The 21446-nt window shown below is 44.6% G+C and overlaps 1 protein-coding gene and 1 long non-coding RNA gene across 10 annotated transcripts in view; both read right to left on the bottom strand.

The window, feature by feature from the left end:
* Window positions 1-10369, bottom strand: part of KIAA1217 — a 371747-nt gene extending 361378 nt beyond the window's left edge. For 2 of the 9 annotated variants that reach the window (XM_083579204.1, XM_083579185.1), the window contains exon 1: window positions 9885-10228. In XM_083579204.1, the coding sequence (XP_083435330.1) occupies window positions 9885-9960 (76 nt within the window). In that variant the 5' untranslated portion in view covers window positions 9961-10228. Of the gene's footprint in view, window positions 1-9884 lie in introns of all 9 variants that reach the window. The other 7 variants (XM_083579201.1, XM_083579174.1, XM_083579171.1 and 4 more) reach the window with 6 other exon arrangements.
* Window positions 10370-15901: 5532 nt separating this feature from the next.
* On the bottom strand, window positions 15902-19560 carry LOC310746389. Its single transcript, XR_014540698.1, has 2 exons — window positions 19388-19560; window positions 15902-16003 (listed from the first exon to the last, which is right to left on the bottom strand). It is a non-coding gene; the product is annotated as an uncharacterized lncRNA (long non-coding RNA).
* Window positions 19561-21446: the final 1886 nt, after the last annotated feature.

Genomic DNA, 21446 nt, shown 5'->3' with positions numbered 1-21446 from the left:
AAACATTTGAACAATTCAGTGTAGTGTATTACAGTATCAATTTTTTTTTATTTGCAGAATATAGATAGATAGATATTCAAAAAGAGAGCAAGAGCATCAAGTTATACTGAGAACAATCCTAGCTGAGATCCAGAATAGTTGACTGAAAAGAGTGCTGGAGAACAGCATTGGCGATTCATCAGCAGTTCTCCATGACATATTGTTGTGAACAGTGATTATCAACCGACAAATACGAAAGATCAGAAAAGAGAAAGGCTTCTTTGTGTTGATGAGAAGATGAGAGTTTGTTGGTCTCAAACTAGACCTGATATAAATGAGATTGCCCAGCAAAAGGAAACTCACACACCTCATCAATGAGTTTATATACATACTTAAGGTACATATGCAAGAAACTCATTTATAATTATATTGGGGGAATGATTCATGTTCCTATGTAGCTGCATTGTTTTATCCTTTCTGGATGTTCCAGGATCATATTGTAAAGCAGTTGTGTTCTGTGTTATAAATCGAGCACTGCTAGGAGTTGTTTCCTTCTGCCAATGTATGTCTTATCAATAAAAAATTCAGTGTGGCATGAGCAAATTTTTATTCTGAAAGTGTGGCCCAGGGGGAAAAGGTTTGAGAACCACTGAGCTACCCTAATGCCTCATTTCTGTTGTAGCAGAAGTTTTAGGAGTTAGGAGAATGCCTTGATCTGTGTTTTACACTAAGAATTGAAATATACTCATCTTGAGCGTGCAATTATATAACTGTTCCACGGACTACAAGTGATGAACTGTCAAGAGGTGACCTTGGAGCAGGATTAAGTGTTTCACTTCATGTTTGCTTTACCAAATATGGTTTGGGGGTGGGGGGAGGCGGTGTTTTGAGACCAAATGCACTATACCACAGAATTGCGTATTAGACATTCTATGGTAAAATTGAAACTAAAGGAAGAAAATGTATTAATATGTTGTCACAAAGAATTAGGAAGTTAGGCATTAATCAGTCACAGGAAACGCAAATAAATTTTATCTTTGGTTAAACGCAGACCCCGAAGTTGCTTGCCGAAAGGGCAGCGGTACAAATTGACCTCTGTTTCACCTGCCTAGCAGCCTGCAGTGAGTCTTGCCACTGTGACCATTTCACAGTGAAGTTCCTATGAAGAGCCTGGCAGAGGAGTATAACAGGTGCTCATGAATTCTGAGATGAAGTAGGGTGCCTTGGAGGGCTCTTGGGCAACAGTACAAAGTGGCAAGAGTTGAACCAGGATCTTCTGAAGTGCTTTGTTATGCTTTAGCAATCCTAACATTTTTAAAAGAAAAATGTGCTGACAAGTACCGGTATCTACTGAAATAAATAAAAAAACTAACCTCTCTAAGGGACGCGGGTGGCGCTGTGGGTTAAACCACAGAGCCTAGGACTTGCCGATCAGAAGGTCGCGGTTCGAATCCCCGCGACGGGGTGAGCTCCCGTTGCTCAGTCCCTGCTCCTGCCAACCTAGCAGTTCAAAAGCATGTCAAAGTGCAAGTAGATAAATAGGTACCGCTCCAGCGGGAAGGTAAACGGCATTTCCGTGTGCTGCTCTGGTTCGCCAGAAGCGGCTTAGTCATGCTGGCCACATGACCCGGAAGCTGTACACCGGCTCCCTCGGCCAATAAAGTGAGATGAGTGCCGCAACCCCAGAGCCGGTCACGACTGGACCTAATGGTCAGGGGTCCTTTTACCTTTACCTTTAACCTCTCTAAGCTTGCCATACAATGCCAAGGAGAGAGGATGGGTGAAATGAGAGCAAGCCCCAGAATGGGGAGAGGGCAAAGGGCCAAGCTTTTCAGGCCAACTGGCCATGCTTATAATCAAAGGGAATGGTTTTCCCTGGAAAACAATCCCTTTTTATTTCTTCCCACCTACAAATCAACTTTTAAAAAATTCCTAGCACAAATGCCCCTGGACCTATTTGCCTGTAATTCAGCAGGTTTCTCGCCAGGGCACCGCTTTCATGCTTGCAATTTGCAGAACAATTGTCCACAAAACACGAGGAACAGATTCGTTTATTCCTTTTCCCACACACACGTATCCTCAGACTGCAATTGCTGCCTTTGCAGGAAAAATGCTGTAGTCATCCTTCTGAAACTTGGCAGGGTTCATTCCCTTAGGGTTGCGAATTTCATCCAATTCCGACCCAAAATTAAAAAGCTATAGCGTTTTTTAAAAAAAGAAAATATATTTTTAAGGCTGCCCAGCACAAAAACACCTGGACATATTTGTGTGTAGTTTGGCGGGCTTTATACATTTTGGAAGAGTTAGTATATCTGCACATTTCACCTTCTTCTGTTAAAAGGAAATGAAGTTATAGCCATTCTTTTAGTCAATGGGGGAGAAATGGAGAAGACTTGAACCAATTTCCCAGCCCATATGACACTCAACAATGGAGGGGGGGGGGCTTTACAAGGTACCAAATTCGGGTACAAATCAGATCTGTGGCCGTTGCATGCCTCTAGATAACTTCATCTGTTCGTTACGATTTCCAGTATACAACCTCCAATTTGCATTAAACTGACCACTATGTTCACTGGCCTGGGTGGTGATGATGGTTGCTATAAAAAAAAGGGGATCCACTGCAGCACATGATCTACATGCCCATGCTAGTAGTCTGTAAAAATTTCTAAGTCAAATTGTACAAATTGTTTAAGTGACTGAAATTTATTTCTTAAAAAAATAATAATCAATCCCACGCTTCTCATAACTGTCAGGCCCAAGGTGGGTTGCAGTGTTGCATCCTGCATGTTCTTAATAAATCTACTTCTTTAATTAAACATAGTCAATCGTATTCCAATCTTACTTCCTCTTACCTCTTGCCTTGGGCTTCTCCCTTGAGGGAGTTGGGTGGGTACAGACATTGAGCTGCGAGATTGGTGACGCAGCACACTCGTCAAATCTTTTCCCACCAGGTTCTCCAAAGAGTCCTGTCAATTCAGTAATTCAATCTTTTGGAAATACTTTTAAGGCAGTAGCTATGATGGGGCAACAAAAAACCAATTCACTTTGTTTTAGGTCACATTTTGGGACCCTTTGGCCCTCCAGAGGTTGCTGGACTACAATTCCCATCAGTCCAAGCAAGCATGGCCAGGGATGATGGGAATTGTAGTTCGACAACATCAGCAGGCTCAAGGGCTCCCCATACTTGCCTTTGTAGATGGAAGTTCCATTTAGCTATTCTGGATCAAAGCAGTGGAGATGTACTCTTTCATTCAGGGCTGGTGCCAGGCTGGAGGAGGCACAGGCAAAATCCAACTTGGTAGGATTTCCAGTGGCTATATTAGGCAGCAACTGTACAGTCTGCAGCAGGTGGCTGCAAGCAGCCCACCATTTAAACTGTCAAAAAGCAGTCTGGGAAAGACAAACAGGCTAAGCATGGCAACTCAGAGCAGGGGTTAAGCACCTGTGGGGCCTTCAGCAGCTGCCAAAGGATGTACGGTTTTGACAGTAGGCCTGCCTTCGTGATTTTCTCCCCCAACCTATTCAAAAGCTGTCTAACACAGCAGCCATCACCACATTATTAGTTTGTCCATTCTTACTTCTATAAACATCCACTGTGTTTACCCTTTTAGCGAAACCTTTGGGCTACATGCAATGAGATTAGTTCCTTTATAAAAACGAGAAAGAGAGAGAGAGACTTGTTTAGAAACACATGAGTGAGGGAAGCTTTGGATTGTTCAGAAATGCAGCCTTTGGGACAGAGAAGTACTTTCAATTAGGAAAAGTGAACACGCACTGAAGCGAAGACCACAAACACTTGATCAGAGAGGGCTGTCAGGCCTCCCCCTTCCTACACCCGAAAAGGGTTGGGATTATGGGAAGCAGCACCCAATGAACTGCAAGGAGTTGTGGTTACAAAGCTGTGGAAGACCTGGCGTATTTGTATACATGAGCATTTGGATGTATCCACAAGATCCTGACCTAAGAACACCACCCCTCTGCACCATCATTTTTTAAAAAACGAATTACTCATTACAGTGGTACCTCAGGTTAAGAACTTAATTCGTTCCGGAGGTCTGTTCTTAACATGAAACTGTTCTTAACCTGAAGCACCACTTTAGTTAATGAGGCCTCCTGCCGCCGCTGCGCGATTTCTGTTCTCATCCTGAAGCAAAGTTCTTAACCCGAGGTAATATTTCTGGGTTAGCGGAGTCTGTAATCTGAAGCATATGTAACCTGAAGTGTATGTAACCAGAGGTACCACTGTATTATTATTTTTAAATCAAATGTCCCTGCCATTTGAAATGTGGCAGGTAGCTGCAGAAGGAAAGACCTGCTCAGTGGTGGCACCCTGACTGAAGAATGTCCTCCATGAGGAGATTTGCCTAGTGCCTACCTTGATGTTGTTTCAAAGCCAAACAAATGATTTTATTATCTCAGGTTTCTTAAATCTCTTTACATTGCTTTTATGCCACTTTGCATTGGATTTTTCATTTTAGTTCCACCGACTCCTTTCCTTACATTGCCCTTTAATGGTGGTGTTTTAATGTTCTAGTTTTTAATGTTACCTTATTGTCGTTTTGACTTTTTGTAAGTCGCCCAGAGAACAAGTAGAAGCGGTGGGGTGTATAAAACAAAGACAGGGCAACTCCCTGTTTGTGCAGGGGTTGTGTTTTGGGTCATGGTGTGTGTCAGTGGTCACATGTAAGCCTGTTCCACCCCCTTCCAGGTCTGAAAACAACGCACATGTCGGTGGTCGCACATCAACTGGGCCCTTGCAAAATGGTTGCTGCCTGTGAATAGAATGCCCGTCACAAGTGAGGTGCAAAGCCCAACAAACCTGAAACTAAGTGGATATTTAAAGAATAAGAAGTTCTGCTGATAGAAAACTGTATTGTCACAGCTGCTGGGGGGCTATCCTATGTTAAACCGATTTCCTGCTAACCTTCCAGGATGGTTGGCTTATATTCCTGCCATTCTGGGTAGGGTACCTCGGGGCACAGTCATTCAGGAGAGTGTTCTGCTGACAAGGGTAGTGCTGAATTTAGCGACAGAGAGAAATAGAGCACTGAGTTCAGCTGAATATGGCTGAAATAGGGGAACACGAAGTAAGGGTAGCCATTCTAGCCCATTAAAAAAGAAGAAAAATCCATTTTAGAGCAGTATCTTTACTAGGCCAATAAAAATGCAACAAAAGTTCCTACGGCTTCACCATCAGTCAACTTATTCCCTCTCTCCTCTCCATGAATTAGTATGCCATATAACATGGATAGGCAAACTAAGGCCCGGGGGCCAGATCCGGCCCAATCGCCTTTTAAATCCGGCCCACGGGCGGCCCAGGAACCAGCATGTTTTTACATGAGTAGAATGTGTCTTTTTATTTAAAATGCATATCTGGGTTAGTTGTGGGGCCTGCCTGGTGTTTTAACATGAGTAGTATGTGTGCTTTTATTTATTAATAATAATAATAATAATAATAATAATAATAATAATAATAATAATAATAATTTATTATTTATACCCCACCCATCTGGCTGAGCTTCCCCAGCCACTTTAAAATGCATATCTGGGTTATTTGTGGGGCATAGGATTTCGTTCATTATTATTTTTTTCAAAATATAGTCCGGCCCCCCACAAGGTCTGAGGGACAGTGGACTGGCCCCCTGCTGAATATGCTGACCCCAGCCATATAGCCTAATAAAGCACTCTGGAGAACTTGAAAGCTTGGTGACATTTTGGTAGGCCTAAGAAAAGCAGAGGAGTAACAGTTATGCTGCCTTGCTTCACACAGCTGTTGTATATTGGCAAACAAACAGATTTCTGATGGGAAGTGCTTCCCAGCCCTGCCTAGAAAAGCCAGGAATTGAACCTGGGAACCTGCTCTACCACTGAGCTACAGCCCTTCGTTATTATACAGCTGGTGATAAATAAATGAAGTAGGTGAGCCAACATGAACATAACAATCCCTCAGCCCACACTCCACACAGTCTGAATCCCACCCACTTTCCTGTTTGGTCTACCACCCGCCTCTTGGCAGAAATGCTCCTTCGTTCTGCAGTTTATCAAGCATGGGGGCTGCCTTTGAACAGAAATAGTTCAAATTACAACATACGCATTACTGACTAGGAGCAGGAAAAATGGAAGGCATCAAGCCAGTTTTTTAGAAGAAGACCTTGGTTCATTTCTGGGTACAATCTTAAAGGGTGGTAACAGGGCCTTTTTGTTCGTGGCCTCACAGCTATGGGATGCAACAGAGTTAAAACAGGTTCTTTTTCTTGAGGTTTGTAAATAGGTTTAAATATCCAATTTTTTACTATGGCTTTTATCAGTTAAGAGTTAGATCATTCTGATTTTAGTATGATTATGTTAAGCTGGGAATTATCTAGCACTGGTATAGGTACTGTTTTGTGTTACTTTATTATAAGGTTTTATTGTATTTTGAAAACAGAAAGCAGTTCACACATATAGTAAAGCCCTATACAATCTATAAATACCTTCTTACATATAAGCAAGCCCAAGCCCTTGTTTAATGGACAGCCATACACAAAATGAGCATTTGAATAAGAACATTTGAATAAGAATATTTTAAAATGCAAGCTGTGTTATGTTAGGTGATGTAAAAAGTGTATGAGATCATTTTGAAAAGTACATTAAGAAGCCCAAGCTCCCTTAGACTTCCAGACCCTGATCAAAGCATGCCCATTTCACCTCCCCCTGCCAAAAACACTCCCAACAGTCTCCATTGCTACCCTCTACAGCAGCCTTTCTCAAGCTTGGGTCCCCATATGTTGTTGGACTACAAATCCCATCATCCCTGACCACTGACCATGCTAGCTAGGAATCATAGGAGTTGTAGTCCAACAACTTCTAGGGACCCAAGGCTGAGAAAGGCTGCTTGACAGAGTACAGTGGTACCTTGGGTTAAGAACTTAATTCGTTCTGGAGGTCTGTTCTTAACCTGAAACTGTTCTTAACCTGAGGTACCACTTTAGCTAATGGGGCCTCCCGCTGCCACCCCACGATTTCTGTTCTCATCCTGAAGCAAAGTTCTTAACCTGAGGTACTATTTCTGAGTTAACGGAGTCTGTAACCTGAAGCGTCTGTAACCTGAAGCATCTGTAACCCGAGGTACCACTGTATTCACCAATATTTCTTATCTGAAGGAAATAATTCTACAACACGGAGACCCCCCTTTCCTGATAAGCCATGCGAAGTTGTCAATGTTATTATTACAGTAATATCCAATACAGCATTCCTAACAAAGACCTTTTGGGGTCAAAGCTACATGAAACATTTGTGTCTAGGTATAACACTCTTCTGTACTAGTGTCGTCAAATTCCAGCTCCAAGGATTTTATCCTACTCTACGTAGGTTTCTAAATGTGGTGGCAAGAATGAATGTAGGCATAGACTAGGAAAACACACGGGTGTGTCACAGCAGTGTGTGTTTTGCATGCAAATTGTAACCATGTACCACCGGGCAGTTCTACATTTTCCTTTTTTTTAAAAGCCCTGCTTTGCAATCTGCCTCAGAGGCTCTTTTCTGTGTTCCCCAGTCATCAAGACATTAGGTAGGTGGTAGCCAGAAATAGGGTCTGCATTATGGCTTTGTAACTCTCTCCCTGGGGAAGTTTGCCTGACCCTGCATTTGTTATCTTTTTAGCACCTGATGACGCCTGGAAAAAATAAGGAAAGGCTCATCACCTCTGTGATTTTAATCTCTGCTTTTATGGCTGAAGCAGTGACTGCGTTCTGCAAATGTTATCATTTTTGTGTATTGCAGTGAAGAGGAGAAACTTTCCTTTTGAGAGTTTATTTTTATGTTAACCTCCCCTAGGATGCAAGTCAATGATTGCAAAATACCTAGTATGCTAGCAAGTACTACATATAAAAGGTACATATAGTCATACAGACATGGATCTCCTCCCAAATTTACCTAAGGAAACACTGATCTCCATTCTGCGAGGTGGCGGCAGCAGCAGCAACTCCTCATGCATCTTATAATAAGAAGGGTAATTTTGCACAATAAAGTATTTATGATTACAGAGCCTTCCAACCGTGGTGTATAGATGCAAACAATCTCTCAAGGGTAGCTACTATTTATTAGAGGCTAAAAAGGGGTCTCAAATTATAGGCAGGAAGTCATTGGAGTATAAAAAAGCAACCCAATTAAAAGGACACAGTATTATTTCACTATTCTTAGCATGCCTTTTCCCCATTTTCAGGTAACAGCCTGAACCAATCCTGTGCCCAGCGATTAGCCTGCTCGAGTTAATTAAAACAGTGTTAATCTCAAAAGGTACCTAAATTACCTCTCCTTCCCAAAAGGCTGCCTAGAACCAAAGGTTATAATTCCCATCATTCAGGCAACTGCTCCCCTGCATCAGACAAGGAACAAGTCCAGAAGATTATCTGCCAATGCAAACTGCTGCTGTAGCAGGTCCTTCTGCAGAGCTCAGCATATATCCACGGGGCAAGAAGCAGCAGCATTTAACTCGCTGCAGTCGGAGCCAGCCACCAACTACAGAGCACAAGCGGTGAAGTTTGCCTAGGAGAAAGAAGTTTGGGCAACTTAATCCAAATCCCTTGCTCAAGGGCAACGCGAGCCAAACGCACAGCGGAATAAGCATTGAAGCGAAGGACTTGGTCCCAGGGAAAGATTATACATACATACACATACATACATACATACATACATACAAATAATGCATGTAGAACCCAGAGTCCAAGGTTGCCAGAACCCTGCCCAAAGCAGAAGACTGCAGCCCAGAAAGAAGGTGCATGTTCTATAGGTCTACTGGCTAGGAAGAATGCTCCAAGGTCACCACTGGCTCCCAAATTAGCCTCCTTGCAGATGATGGATGGGTGCAGAGGTGAAGAGGAAAGATCGGGAGAAAAAAGGAAACAGTGAACAATCCCAAGGTAAGATCAGCAAAATCAGCATCACACTAGATGGCCATGACCATATCATGGATGGACAGGAATGAGCAATGGAAATGCAGGGATGCAAAAACCAAATCTGAAACCTGGTTGACTCCTGGGTGGCAGGACCCACACATACCGCATTCGCCAACCCTTAGAATTCTGCCCTTCCAAAGTGCTAGTAAAGTTTGCCATGCAAAAAAAAAAAGGGGGGGGGGGTCTTTGAACAGAACAGAAACAGTCTCCCAGTCCTCACCACACAGTTAATATGTCAAAGTCTCTTGTTATCCCACAACCAAGAATGCTCTCGCAAGGGGATGGTTTGGGGAGATCAAGGAAAGTGGCACAAAAGAGTGACCAGTCCCCTTAACCCCCCACCCCACCCCCATTTGTGTGGGTATCACCCACTGAAGCACACACAACTCAATCCTACAGCACGCTTAAATGGAAGCAAATCCCAGTATGTTCCATGGGATGTACTCCCACTTTTAAGTGCACAGAAGACTACAGCCTCAAAGTCTCCTTAACCGGACTTAGAAGAGCCTCCCTCCTGCTCCGAGAAATCCCCTTCCACACCCACGGGTGACATGTTCCCCACACCCCCTCTAGCCAGTCTTCCCCAAAGCTTAGGGGACATGGAAACACAAGACGGCTTCTCATTATCCATAGGCGCAAGTGAAGTCCTTCCTCCAACCGTCGAAACGAAAGACATGAGCCTCGAGCCATTCCTAGCCACGCAGGAAGGTTGCGAGACGCGGGCTCAGTTCCGCAGCTGGTACTAACCGGGGCACCATTTATAGGCTAGAGGGAAGGGGGTTCTATTTCTAAGGCGCAGGAAAGGTGAAGCAATAAAGAGAAGCGCGCCTCTGAACATGTGCAGACTGCCGCCGAGTCATCCTAACCCAGAAACTATGAGGAGAGCGGATTATCTCACAGCAAACCATACGGCCTCCCCCACCCCACCTCACCCCCGGCTGCGAAGGCGAAACTTTCGGGGAGACTTACTTGCGCGCTTGAGGCTGCCTGTCCTTCCCGCTCCGTCGAGGTCTCTGGCGAGCGGGGAGCCCCTCGGCGAAGACATGCCTGGCCGGCCGGTGCCTCCCCTGAGGCGGGCGCCTCCTGGGCACGGGCACAGCGCAGCAGCTGCCCTGCAGCGGCAGAAGGATAAACGCCGCCGGGCTCGGCTGGGGGTCCGGGTTTCACGCGCCTCAGCTGCCCCACCAGGACGCAGCAGCAGCAGCAGAGGCAGGAGGAAGCAGAGGAGGCGGCGGCGGCTGTGTCCTTCCCTCCCCGCCAACGACTTTCAATTCACCTGCAAGCAGCCGCGCGGGCTGGAGCAGCGGCGCAGAGCTCTGCTGATAGGAGGCGCCTCAGCCCCCTCGCCTCAGCTCGGCCGGCCGGCAGGGGCGGAGCCGCACGCGCGCCAGAAGCCCCAGCGGCGCCTCCCTTTCGCCTTCGGAGCGCGCCCTCTGCTCAGGCCGCCGCTGCGCAGCTCTCCTCGGGATTGCAGGCATTGCGTCACCTCCATCCCCGCGCCAACCCCCCACCCCTCTCCGAGGGCGAGAGAGCGGCCCCGGGGGAAGGCGGGCCGGCGCCCAATCCCCACGCCTGGTGGCCCGGGAGCCGGCTTCTCTGGGAGGAAGGGGTCTTCTGGCTTCAAGTTCAGAGGAAGGGAGCTCAGCCGGCTGGTAATGGTGGAGGGCATTCGTAGCGAGGGAGTGGCCCGCGGGATGGAGCCTTGACCTCCTGACCTCCTTGCTGGACTTACAACACCCATCAGCCCCTGGTCATGCTGGCAAGGGGCTGTCGCGAGTTGTAGTCCAACAAGGGCTGGAAGGCACCATGTTGGAGATCGGATCCATCTAGTCTAGCGTCCTTATTCCTAGAGATGCTTCAGAACATCCTGCGATGGAAGAGCTTCTGCTTTGCAAGCAGAAGGTTGCATGTTCAGTCTCCTCATCTCCAACTAAGGTTGGGAGAGACCCAAGAACATAAGAAGAGCCTCCTTGGATTAGGCCAATTGGCCCATGTAGGCCTGTTTCCACAGTGGCCAGCCAATGGGAAACTTGCAGGCAGGATTCCAGCACAAGAGCACTCCCCGCTCCTGTGGCTTCCAGCAACTGCACTGCTGCCCTTCAACTGTAGAACCAGAGCAGAGCCTTCATGACTAGTAACCCATCTCCTCCATGAATTTGTCTAATTCTCCTTTAATGCCATCTAGGTTGGTTGCCATTGCTTCCTCCTGAGTTTATGCACTGACTGAAGGACTGCCTTTTATCAGTCTTGAATCTCCCAGCATCCCGCATCGTTGGATGTCCCCAATCCTTCTTGGAATCCCTGAAGAGCAGCTGTCAGTTAGTGTGGGCATTGCTGAGCTGGCTGTACCAATTACTTGACTCAATATAAGGCATTTTCCTATGTTCCACTGACCAGACTTTCTGCTGGTGATCAGCATGAAAAGGTCTCCTGGTTGTTGAGCCCAGTAAACAACTACAATTTAGAATATTTTACAAGAGGCAGAAACTTTTTGGACAGAGCAGGGATCTGGTTCCCAGGTTGAATCATAGCCAGACATCCTTCAGTCACTAGTCCACTAAATCCAGTTGCTTTTATTGGCTGCTCAGGGCTTATTCGCTCTTCCCCTTGTCCCTCTGCTTCCTGTGGAGAAAACTGTATTTTCTCCAGATTGAAGTTTGTTTTAGACCCAGATCCAGTGGCCATCAAATGCACTCCTTCAGAGCATGCCATAAAAGTGGAGTGTGGCAAAGGTGGCTGAGGCGAGGGAACCCACATTGGGGGGTGGGGGTTTGGTGTTGCTGACTGCATAGTATGTTTTCATGTTGTGAACTGATTTGAGTTTTACTTGAAGAAAAGTTCATCTAAATCTGGTGGGTGGGGATAACACAGGTTACAATACTTGTACAGGCATGTGTTCAGCTGCAAATAAGCTGCAGGAATCAACTGTTGCAGAAACTGAAGAGGGGCTTTGCATCTGACTGCATTGTGCTCCCACACTTCAGTTCCCAAGTTTGGAACTCCAGTGCATTTAATTCTAATGGGTTTAAAAACTTGGGGAATCTCATGTCACAGAGAGCTGCCTTATCTCAGGTCAGACTGCCCACCTAGCCCAGTGTTGTCTACCCCAAGGACCACATTACCACATGGGGCAGCTTTCCAGAGGCCCCATACCAAGGAGCAGGCAGGGCCAGATGCAAAAGCGAGCAGAACAGTGTGTGAGACTCTTCAGTTTATGCTCACATCCAGCATGCAAAAACCAAAAGTGGCCATTCCACATGCACAAACAAACACACCACATCCTCCTTCCAGGCAAGCAAGAGGCATTCTCGCAGTTCAAGGACACGTTTCAGCTGGGAGAAAACACTCAAGGAAGGTGACGCCTGGGGAGAGTCCTAAGGGCTAAGCAGACAGACCAGGGAGAGGCATATTTGGCCCCAGCGGCTGAAGTTTGCCATCCCTGGTCTATCCTGAAAGGCAGTTGTTTTGCTGCACAGGTCTTCCTCATCACCTGCCACCTGGTCCTTTTAACTGGAGATGTCAAGAAAGGGCATGGGACCTTCTGTATGCCAAGCACCTGCCCTCTCACAAAGATAGGGTCAGTCCTCTAAAGTCTGATTCCATTTGTTCCACTGCTGCCTCTTTTTATATGCTGGTAGTGATTCTGCTCTCCACTTGGGGTAGATGCTGAGGCTGCCCTTCCTTCAGTCGGGGAAAGACAAGCTGTCAGTTGCATCTGTCAGTTACAAGTAGGGGAGTTGTTTTCTGCAATCACATACAAAGGCTTCTTGGTCTTTCTCTTCTTCAAGCAAGACTCTGGCTGGTTTTAGTGGCAGCTGCTTCTTAGGTATAAATGCTCGAAAATACCCTGTCTCGCTCGTCACTCAGACATTGCCGACATGTAGAAATTAGTGCCTTATATGCTGCTTGAAGAAAATTAAACCTATAATGAGCAATTGTCTGAAGTCATTTCTGCTGAGATGCTTCAAACAGTGTGTGCAAGGAAGAGCTATGTGGGCAGTCACAGAGGCCTTTGTTCCACACGCTACATCTAAAAGTGGAAGGAAGCAGATGTCAAACAGTAAAACGTTATCACAGAGTTCTATAATGATGGTGGCGATGTTGAAAAGAGGCACTACCGTTGGCAGGCACCAGGCTCGCTCTCTCCAAAGGTTTTCACATTCTCAGGTGAGTCACCACCACAGGGGGGCAGCACAAGGCAACGCAGGCTGAGTAACAAGACCGGATTGCCCACGAGCCTTTCGCTGTCTATGCCTAATTTAGCCCACTATTTAAGAGAAGATCCTTCGTGCCCAACACTTCAGTTTGCATCTTTCAAGGGGCCTTTCCCATATTATAACTTGAGAAATACAGTATATGGCATGAAATGGCACGTTTGCAAACACATGTTATCATATATGCAGGGCCTGCATCAGCATTGCTGGACACTAGCCGCAGCCCTGCACTGTCAACCCCCAGAGTCTCCAGGCTCTGCTCCTCCTCTTCCTCTTTGCTGTGCTGTTACTGCCTGTTCAACTGAAGGAATGTCTCCACCCCCATCGTTCTGCCTGGACACTGAGGTCCAGTGCCGAGGGCCCTCTGGCGATTCCCTCACTGCGAGAAGCCAAGTTACAGGGAACCAGGCAGAGGCCTTCTCGGTAGTGGCACCCACCCTGTGGAATGCCCTCCCACCAGATGTCAAAGAGAAAAACAACTACCAGACTTTTAGAAGACATCTGAAGGCAGCCCTGTTTAGGGAAGCTTTTAATGTTTAACATATCACTGTATTTTAATACTTTGTTGGAAGCTGCCCAGAGTGGCTGGGGAAGCCCAGCCAGATGGGCGGGGTATAAATAAATTATTATTATTATTATTATTATTATTATTATTATTATTATTAATCTATCCCCCTCTGAGCATGCAAGCAGGAACAAGAGAGAGAGAGGCACCTTTCACCTGCCTTGCCTTCTTCCTCAAGTGCAGAGGGAGGGGGCAAGGGAAGGAACAATAGAGATATCTCTGAGAAAGAGGTGGGTTCACTCAGTTTAGGGGCATCTTGCCTGCCCCCCACTAAAAACAAACCACCCTGGAACCTACATCCGGGAATTGTGAATGGCTGCAGCCCCCTGGAGATTGCATGCCCAGTGGCAAATCTTCATTTGGTTCTGCATAGTATGAAACGGCATCCACACAAATGAAATATGTAGGCTTCCAAAGAAATGGGCTTACACTAAGCCAGGCCATTAGTCCATCTAGCTCAGTACTTTCTGCACTGACTGGCAGCAGCCCTCCGGGATTTCAGACAGCGGTCTCTCCCAGCCACTCCTGGAGATGGCTGGGGATGGAACCTGGAACCTTCTGCATGCAAAGCATGTGTTCTACCCATTAAGGTGCAGGCTTCCCCATCTATCTTCATCCTTTTCCAAAGGTGTTCCTTCTTTTTAGAACAACTGGACTCTTCCAGGCAATAGTAGTAATAAAAAAGTGATTTATTATTATCATTATCTCTTATTTATTAAATTTCTATACCACTTGTTATGGACAGGTTGGACACAGAGGAAGGGTGGGAGGCACCAGCTGAGAAACCCCCAAAGGCTCAGAGCCAGGGGATTGGTGGTGGGACAACGATGCATGGTTAGAGGGAGAAGAGGGAGCAGATTGGGAATAGAAGGTGTCCAGACTCCTAATGCAAGCCAGCTGTGAATTCTCCCCTTTCCTGTCATGCCTCCCAATATTTCCTGTTGGGATTGGACCAGAAGACACTTCCCTGTTGCCATGGCAGTGTGGTCACATTGCCCTCCCTCCCACCAGCTACACTGATTTCATTCACTGATTGTTGCCCTGGTGAGAGGAGCTGCCACAGTTCACACACCAGGCATCCAAAGTGAGCAGCCACAGGGCCACATGTTGGGGGCTCCAGATCAGGCCTGGGCAAGGACTAATCTGCTGATTACAGTTACGCATATATATTAATTCCAGAAGTCTCATCACGGTCAACAATCGCACTGATATACATTGAGAATTTAATTAGCGGTACAACAATTGGCTCTTATTTATGCTGCATACTCCACTGAAAATTGAGGCAATGAATTGTCCTTAAAGCACAAACTTGATATATTTGCTAAGCAGGTGAGATGCCTTTAGAGAGGCCAAAAATAATGAGTGTTGTTGATTGTTCCATCCCACCCTCCAACAAATTGCTTTGGATTTTTGGTTTCCATCAGGCTGTGGCAAAATGAGAGATGGGAAGCAAAGCTCTGCTGAGAAACTAGCTCCTGTTTCCCCCAACTCAACTCCATCAGGCTGCAACAGAGGGAGACATGGGAGGTGAGGCCACTCTGACAGCTCCACTGGGAGAACAACTCATTTTAGCTCCACCTCTCTCTGAACTCTCAGCTGATGAGAAAAATTTCAGCTTTAAGAACTGATACTTGTGTTTGCCTTTTCCTCCCTCCTCCTTCCTCATCCTATTTTCCTTTTGTGACATTGTCTTTAAAATGCTAGATCTGAGGACAAGAGCTTTATTGTTCTTGGTGGTGGTGGTACTAAAGTATAAGCTGCTCAGGGAGATTTTTGGCTGAAAGACAAGGTAAAAATTCTTTAAAAATAGATACATAAATGTGGGGCAGATGTACACTGCTTAATTTCTTTTGAAATGTTAAGTTGTATGTAAATCCTTTTTGAATTAATTAAATATTAATGTACTTAAATTATCAATATCGCAATCTTTATCAATATTAATTTGAATTTGATAAACTAAACAAATACCATCTATGAGGTATTTAAAATTGCCTTTTGTTAGGTCATTAAGTTGAATTTCACAATCTAAAATTACTGGAAAACACTAAATAGCAGTGCTGTGCTACCTTTACTTGGTGATATGGGTGCCCTCTATCAAATTCTGAGCATGATCCAGGCAAAGTTATGCACATCTAACAGCCATTCCTAAAGAGATTTACTTGGAAGTAAGTGAAGGGGAACAAAACACCGAGAAGAAAGAGTCTGCAGGTGCTGAAGAATATTTATTCCAAGAATCCAGGGCTTTTTCCATTTGGAGCTGCTGCTCTTCCTTAGGGGCAATTTCTACATAATCCAGCTGAAAGATGCATCTGTTTGCAAAGATTAAAACAAAGTAAGGCAATTAAAGCTATCCCTTGGCTGGATGGCCCTGGATCACAGAGAAACAGCCCCAGAGAAGAGGGATAGCTCAAAACACATGCCGTACTGAATTACCATAATAAATATTTTACATTTTACTTCTCACCCACCCCTTTATTTTTAACTTGTAAGTAAATCTCATAGGAGTCAGCATGTCTTCCATCTATGCTTTAGGATTCCCTGTCCTGGCCCCATTCATTTCAATGGCAGAAAGCTAAGAAGGTGTTCCAGTGCAAGGATGGAGCAACCTGGTGCTGTCTAGATGTTGTTGGGATCCAGTTTCCATCAATCCCAGCCAGCATGGCCAACAGTCAAGAATGATGGGCCAACAAGTTCTGGAGGGCTACAAGTCCAACATCCCTGCTTCACTCAGACCTGGGCTTAAGCCTTGCATGGACTCATCTTGCATCAATTTCCTTCCCTGTCTGAGTGTATGAGTGATCTAGTGCCTCCGATGGTTGTAAGGGCATGCATAACCCATATAGCCAATAAAAAGTGCAATATAAATGATGCCTAATAATGGGGTGCCTGTATTTTATGGACAAGAAGATGCTGCTACCCAAGAAAAGGAAGCCAGGTGTTACGGAGGCCGGGAAAGCATTGGCCCTCCAGACAGTGCTGGACTACAACTTCCACCATCCCTGACCATTGACCAAGCTAGAGTCAATGGAGGTGACTCTGGGGCTAGGCTATGTTTGCTTTAACTAGGAGCGACTTTGGAGGTTGTCATTGCAAAGCAGTTCTTGACTGAGCAGACATGACAAGCTTGCTTTGTCTTTTTATTATTATTTTTAAATCAAACCTATTTCCATCAGTCTGTGTCAACATAAACTCTTTGGTGCTTGCAGGACATTCCTAAGAGAACCACTTTTCAAAAGCATAGTCCTAGCTGAATAACGGATTCTACGCTAAAATATGCAAAACCCAACCTTAGAAAATGCAGCAAAGGTACACAATGACTTTGGAAGGCTGCAGTGTTGTTCTGCTTTTTACCCTTCCTTCAGAAACGAGCGTGTGTTGCAGCCATGCCATGTTCTTTGGAAATGGCAGTCAGAAACAATAGTGATTTCTTCTGCAGTCAAGAAATGATTCTGCGCAATGATTTATTCTCAGCCAACTGAATTGATTAAAATATAGCATTGCACTGCTGCAGAACTGCTTAGCAAAGGCACCATTCCCAGAAACCACCATGGCAATTGCAGCAATGCAGAGCCACTGCAACACAGTAAAAAATCCTAGATTGGAGGGAGCAGGGAGGAGGACTCCAGCTGTGAGCAAGGCTTTTCTAGAATAATGCAGTTAGGGTTCAGGGTCAGAAGACACACACACACACACACACATAGGGAGTAATTTCTGGTGTTTTTTTCCCCCTCCTGCACTAAAATTCCTTCACACAATGCCTATAGCAAAAATCAAACCCCCTATATTTTAATAGAACATGCAAGGAAAATTGATGGTATGTTTCCCTCCTTTTAAATAAAATCCTTTCATTATAGATACTGCCAGCCAACAGCAGATATAAAGCATGGGAAACCCAATACTATGGTCCAGTTAAGATGGACACCTCCACTACACTGGAATGTTTTTCAGTAGAACTAGTTGGGATTTTATGCTCCCCCAGCAGCAATGTATACAAACACAATCATATCCGGTGTGGGGTGGTAATGGGAAAAGTTTGCATAGCAATAACAACAGTGAATCCCACAGAGTCCCTGGCACGTTTGTGGCAGCCTGCCAACCATTTTACTTATTTGCCTACAAATAAGCCTGTTTGGGGGGCATTGACACATTTGTGCTCAATCCCAGCGACATTAAAATACTGGATTTCTCCATTGATTTATAAGTGCATTTTTGCATTGATTTATAACATCTGCCACTCAGGGCATTCAAAAACAGCTTCTCGGTGTGAACCAGAAAACAACCCATCCAGACCATTAAATAGTTCTCTCTATCTCATTCTCCCTCCCACCTGATTGTCACATCCCCTCTTCTCACTCAGTCATAATTTTATGACATTTGGGTCCTGATTGGGGTGTGGGGTTTGGGGGGAGGGGCTATTGATTCCTAGGGTCACTCTGAAGAAGGCACTTGGTTCCGTTCCAAGAGAACACTGTGCAAGTTCTGTTATGTACAAGGAAACTTCAAGGAAAGAGAACCTCAGTCACTCTGAACGAAGATATTGGAGCACTCCAAATCATTTGCCCCGGTACATGCACAGAAAATAGATCTTGCTGAAAAGCTGATGCATATTTTCTTTCATCCTTCTCCCGTTTTTTTAATGGTCATCTATATATAGTTATGTATGTGTGTGTAGATAGCTAGATACACACACACACACACACTGTCCATCTTTCTGAAGTTCAGTGGCTAAGCGTGAATCCTTATGTAGTCAAAATAGCACCATCCTGATGCAATCAGGAATCAGCAGGCTTTGGGCAGCCAAAGGTTTTCAGAAGCTCTAATAAATGGTTTGGTGGGGGAAGGACATAAGGGGACCTTTTGAGCTAAGGTCCCCACTTAGCCCAATGAGCTAAGTGGTCATGGGAAGCTGACTGACTTGAGGTGAGAATAGAAAAATGGGTGGAGCATGGGAACGGCATGAAGTATTGTGGATAAGGGCATGACTGGACGGCTGAGTGGAGCAGGGAGCATGAGCATCTCTGGTCATGGCGATATTTCTTGCAAGGTTATGCATGTCTGCGGGCTTGCATTGAAATGCTTAATTTCCCCCAAACTAGCAACACTTAACACAATTCCATTTGAGAACAAATAAGGCATAAAAGTCACATTTACTTTCATGTGCTGAGGACGGTATCTGTGCTTGACTGACTTTGTGCCACAAGTGCTCACACTTTCACCTTTGATGTAATACAGTGGTACCTCGGGTTACATACGCTTCAGGTTACATACACTTCAGGTTACAGACTCCGCTAACCCAGAAATAGTGCTTCAGATTAAGAACTTTGCTTCAGGATGAGAACAGAAATCGTGCTCCGGCGGTGCAGCAGGAGGCCCCATTAGCTAAAGTGGTGCTTCAGGTTAAGAACAGTTTCAGGTTAAGAACAGACCTCCAGAACGAATTAAGTTCTTAACCCGAAGTACCACTGTACTGTATAATTATAAGATTTTTTTATAATCTTGGAAGGGGGTGTGGCTGTGAAGGGACTCTGTGCTTCTGAATTTGCCACTGCCTTGCTTCCAAGACACCTGCTGGGCATTTACCCGTCACAGCATGGTATCAATCTACTTCTCTAGCCTCCAATTCACTGCAATAACAATGCAGGGAAGACCATCAGTAATCATGGGGGTTGCAACAGGAAGACAACTGGAATTACCTGTAAGGCTTCTGAGGAACCAATTGTGATTTATCTGCTAGGCAGATTCTGTCCTTCCCACTTTGTTATCAGCCTTGGTTATACATTGTTTATGCAAAGTGTCCCCTTTGCACTATGCCTCCTCTTCAGTTCACTCATGATATTATGCCAAGCCTGAATTTCGACTGACAAGTGACCACTGATGGAGAAGAAACCATATCTTTAGGTAGGGAAGGGGTAGATATTGGATTCAGTTCACATTTAAAGGGGAACCTACCTCAATGGCACTTTCATAAACAATGCACAAACTGAAACGCAGCAATCCTTCAAAATCCACACGTCTTATGAATTTTGCAATGCAGTTCTCCAGCCAAGCAATGTGTAGAAAGATAAAACAAATGGACTACAAAAAATCTCTCAAGAAAACAAGTTAATGTTGAACTATAAAATCACAGAACAGGAGGTGGAAGGTGCCATCCAGAATATGCAGTTGGGCAAATCTCCAGGGCCGGACGGCTTAACCTCAAAATACTATAGATCTCTGAAAGATTGGATAATTCAACCACTAAAGGAGGTTTGTAATGAAATTTTGGAGGGGGGGAAAAGCGCCAGAGTCGTGGAAGGAAGCTTATATTACACTTATACCGAAAACTGAATCTGAAAAGACACAACTTAAGAACTACCGCCACATATCCCTGCTTAACGTGGATTACAAATTTTTTGCAGACATTTTGGCTAAAAGACTAAAAAAAGTATTAGTGGAGGAGATACGTAAAGACCAAGCTGGCTTTCTCCCGGGTAGACACTTGTCTGACAACACGAGAAATATAATTAATATTTTGGAGAAACTGCAAGTGAATATCAACACTAAAGCAGTCTTAATATTCGTAGATGCGGAGAAAGCTTTTGACAATATTTCTTGGAGTTTTATGAAGAAAAATCTTCAGGGGGTGGGGGTTGGTCAAGGTTTTGAAAACGGTATAGGTGCAATTTATTCAGAACAAAAGGCTAAACTAATTGTTAACAATGTGGTGACAGAGGAATTTAAGATAGAGAAAGGGACACGACAAGGCTGCCCAATTTCCCCATTGCTCTTTATTTCGGTCCTGGAGGTTTTGCTAAATATGATCAGAAGGGACCGTTTGATTAAAGGTATACAGGTCGGAGCTAAACAGTACAAATTGAAAGCTTTTGCAGATGATTTAGTATTGACGTTACAGGAGCCAGAATCTAGTACTAAAAGAGTATTGGAATTGATTCAAGAATTTGGTCATGTGGCAGGATTTAAGTTGAACAAGTTAAAAACTAAGGTTCTTGAGAAAAATTTAACACCGATTGAGAAAGAGAGGTTTCAGAAGGAGACAGGTTTAACATTGGTTAAGAAAGTGAAATATATGGGGGTTAACATGACCGCTAAGAACTTAAATTTATTTAAAGATAATTATGAGAAATGTTGGTCAGAAGTGAAAAAGGATCTAGAAATATGGTCAAATTTGAAGCTGTCCTTGTTAGGTCGAATTGCTGTTATAAAGATGAATGTATTGCCAAGAATGTTATTTCTGTTTCAATCATTGCAAATTTTGGACAAAATGGACTGTTTCAAGAAGTGGCAGAGAGATATTTCTAGATATGTCTGGCAGGGCAAGAAGCCCAGAATAAAATTTAAAATATTAACTGATGTAAAGGAAAGAGGTGGATTCGCCCTGCCAGACCTTAAACTTTACTACGAATCAGCAGCATTCTGCTGGTTGAAAGAATGGCTGCTTCTTGAGAACACAGACATTTTGGATTTAGAAGGTTTTAATAACGTTTTTGGGTGGCATGCATATTTGTGGTATGACAAGGTTAAAGCACACAAAGCATTTAAAAACCATATTGTCAGGAAAGCATTGTTTAATGTCTGGATAAGATATAAGGACCTACTTGAAAATAAAACCCCAAGGTGGTTGTCACCGATGGAAGCAAAGGCCCAGAAAAAGCTCAATATGGAGGCCAAATGGCCAAAATATTGGGAAATTCTGGAACAAGAAGGAGATAAATTGAAATTGCAGAGTTTTGAGAAATTAAAAGATAAAGTGCG

Source organism: Podarcis filfolensis (genome assembly GCF_964270895.1).
Source record: "Podarcis filfolensis genome assembly, chromosome: 12".
NCBI classification, from domain to species: domain Eukaryota; kingdom Metazoa; phylum Chordata; class Lepidosauria; order Squamata; family Lacertidae; genus Podarcis; species Podarcis filfolensis.
The sequence above is the reverse complement of the archived record's forward strand: the minus strand, read 5'-3'. Positions and strand labels throughout refer to the sequence as shown.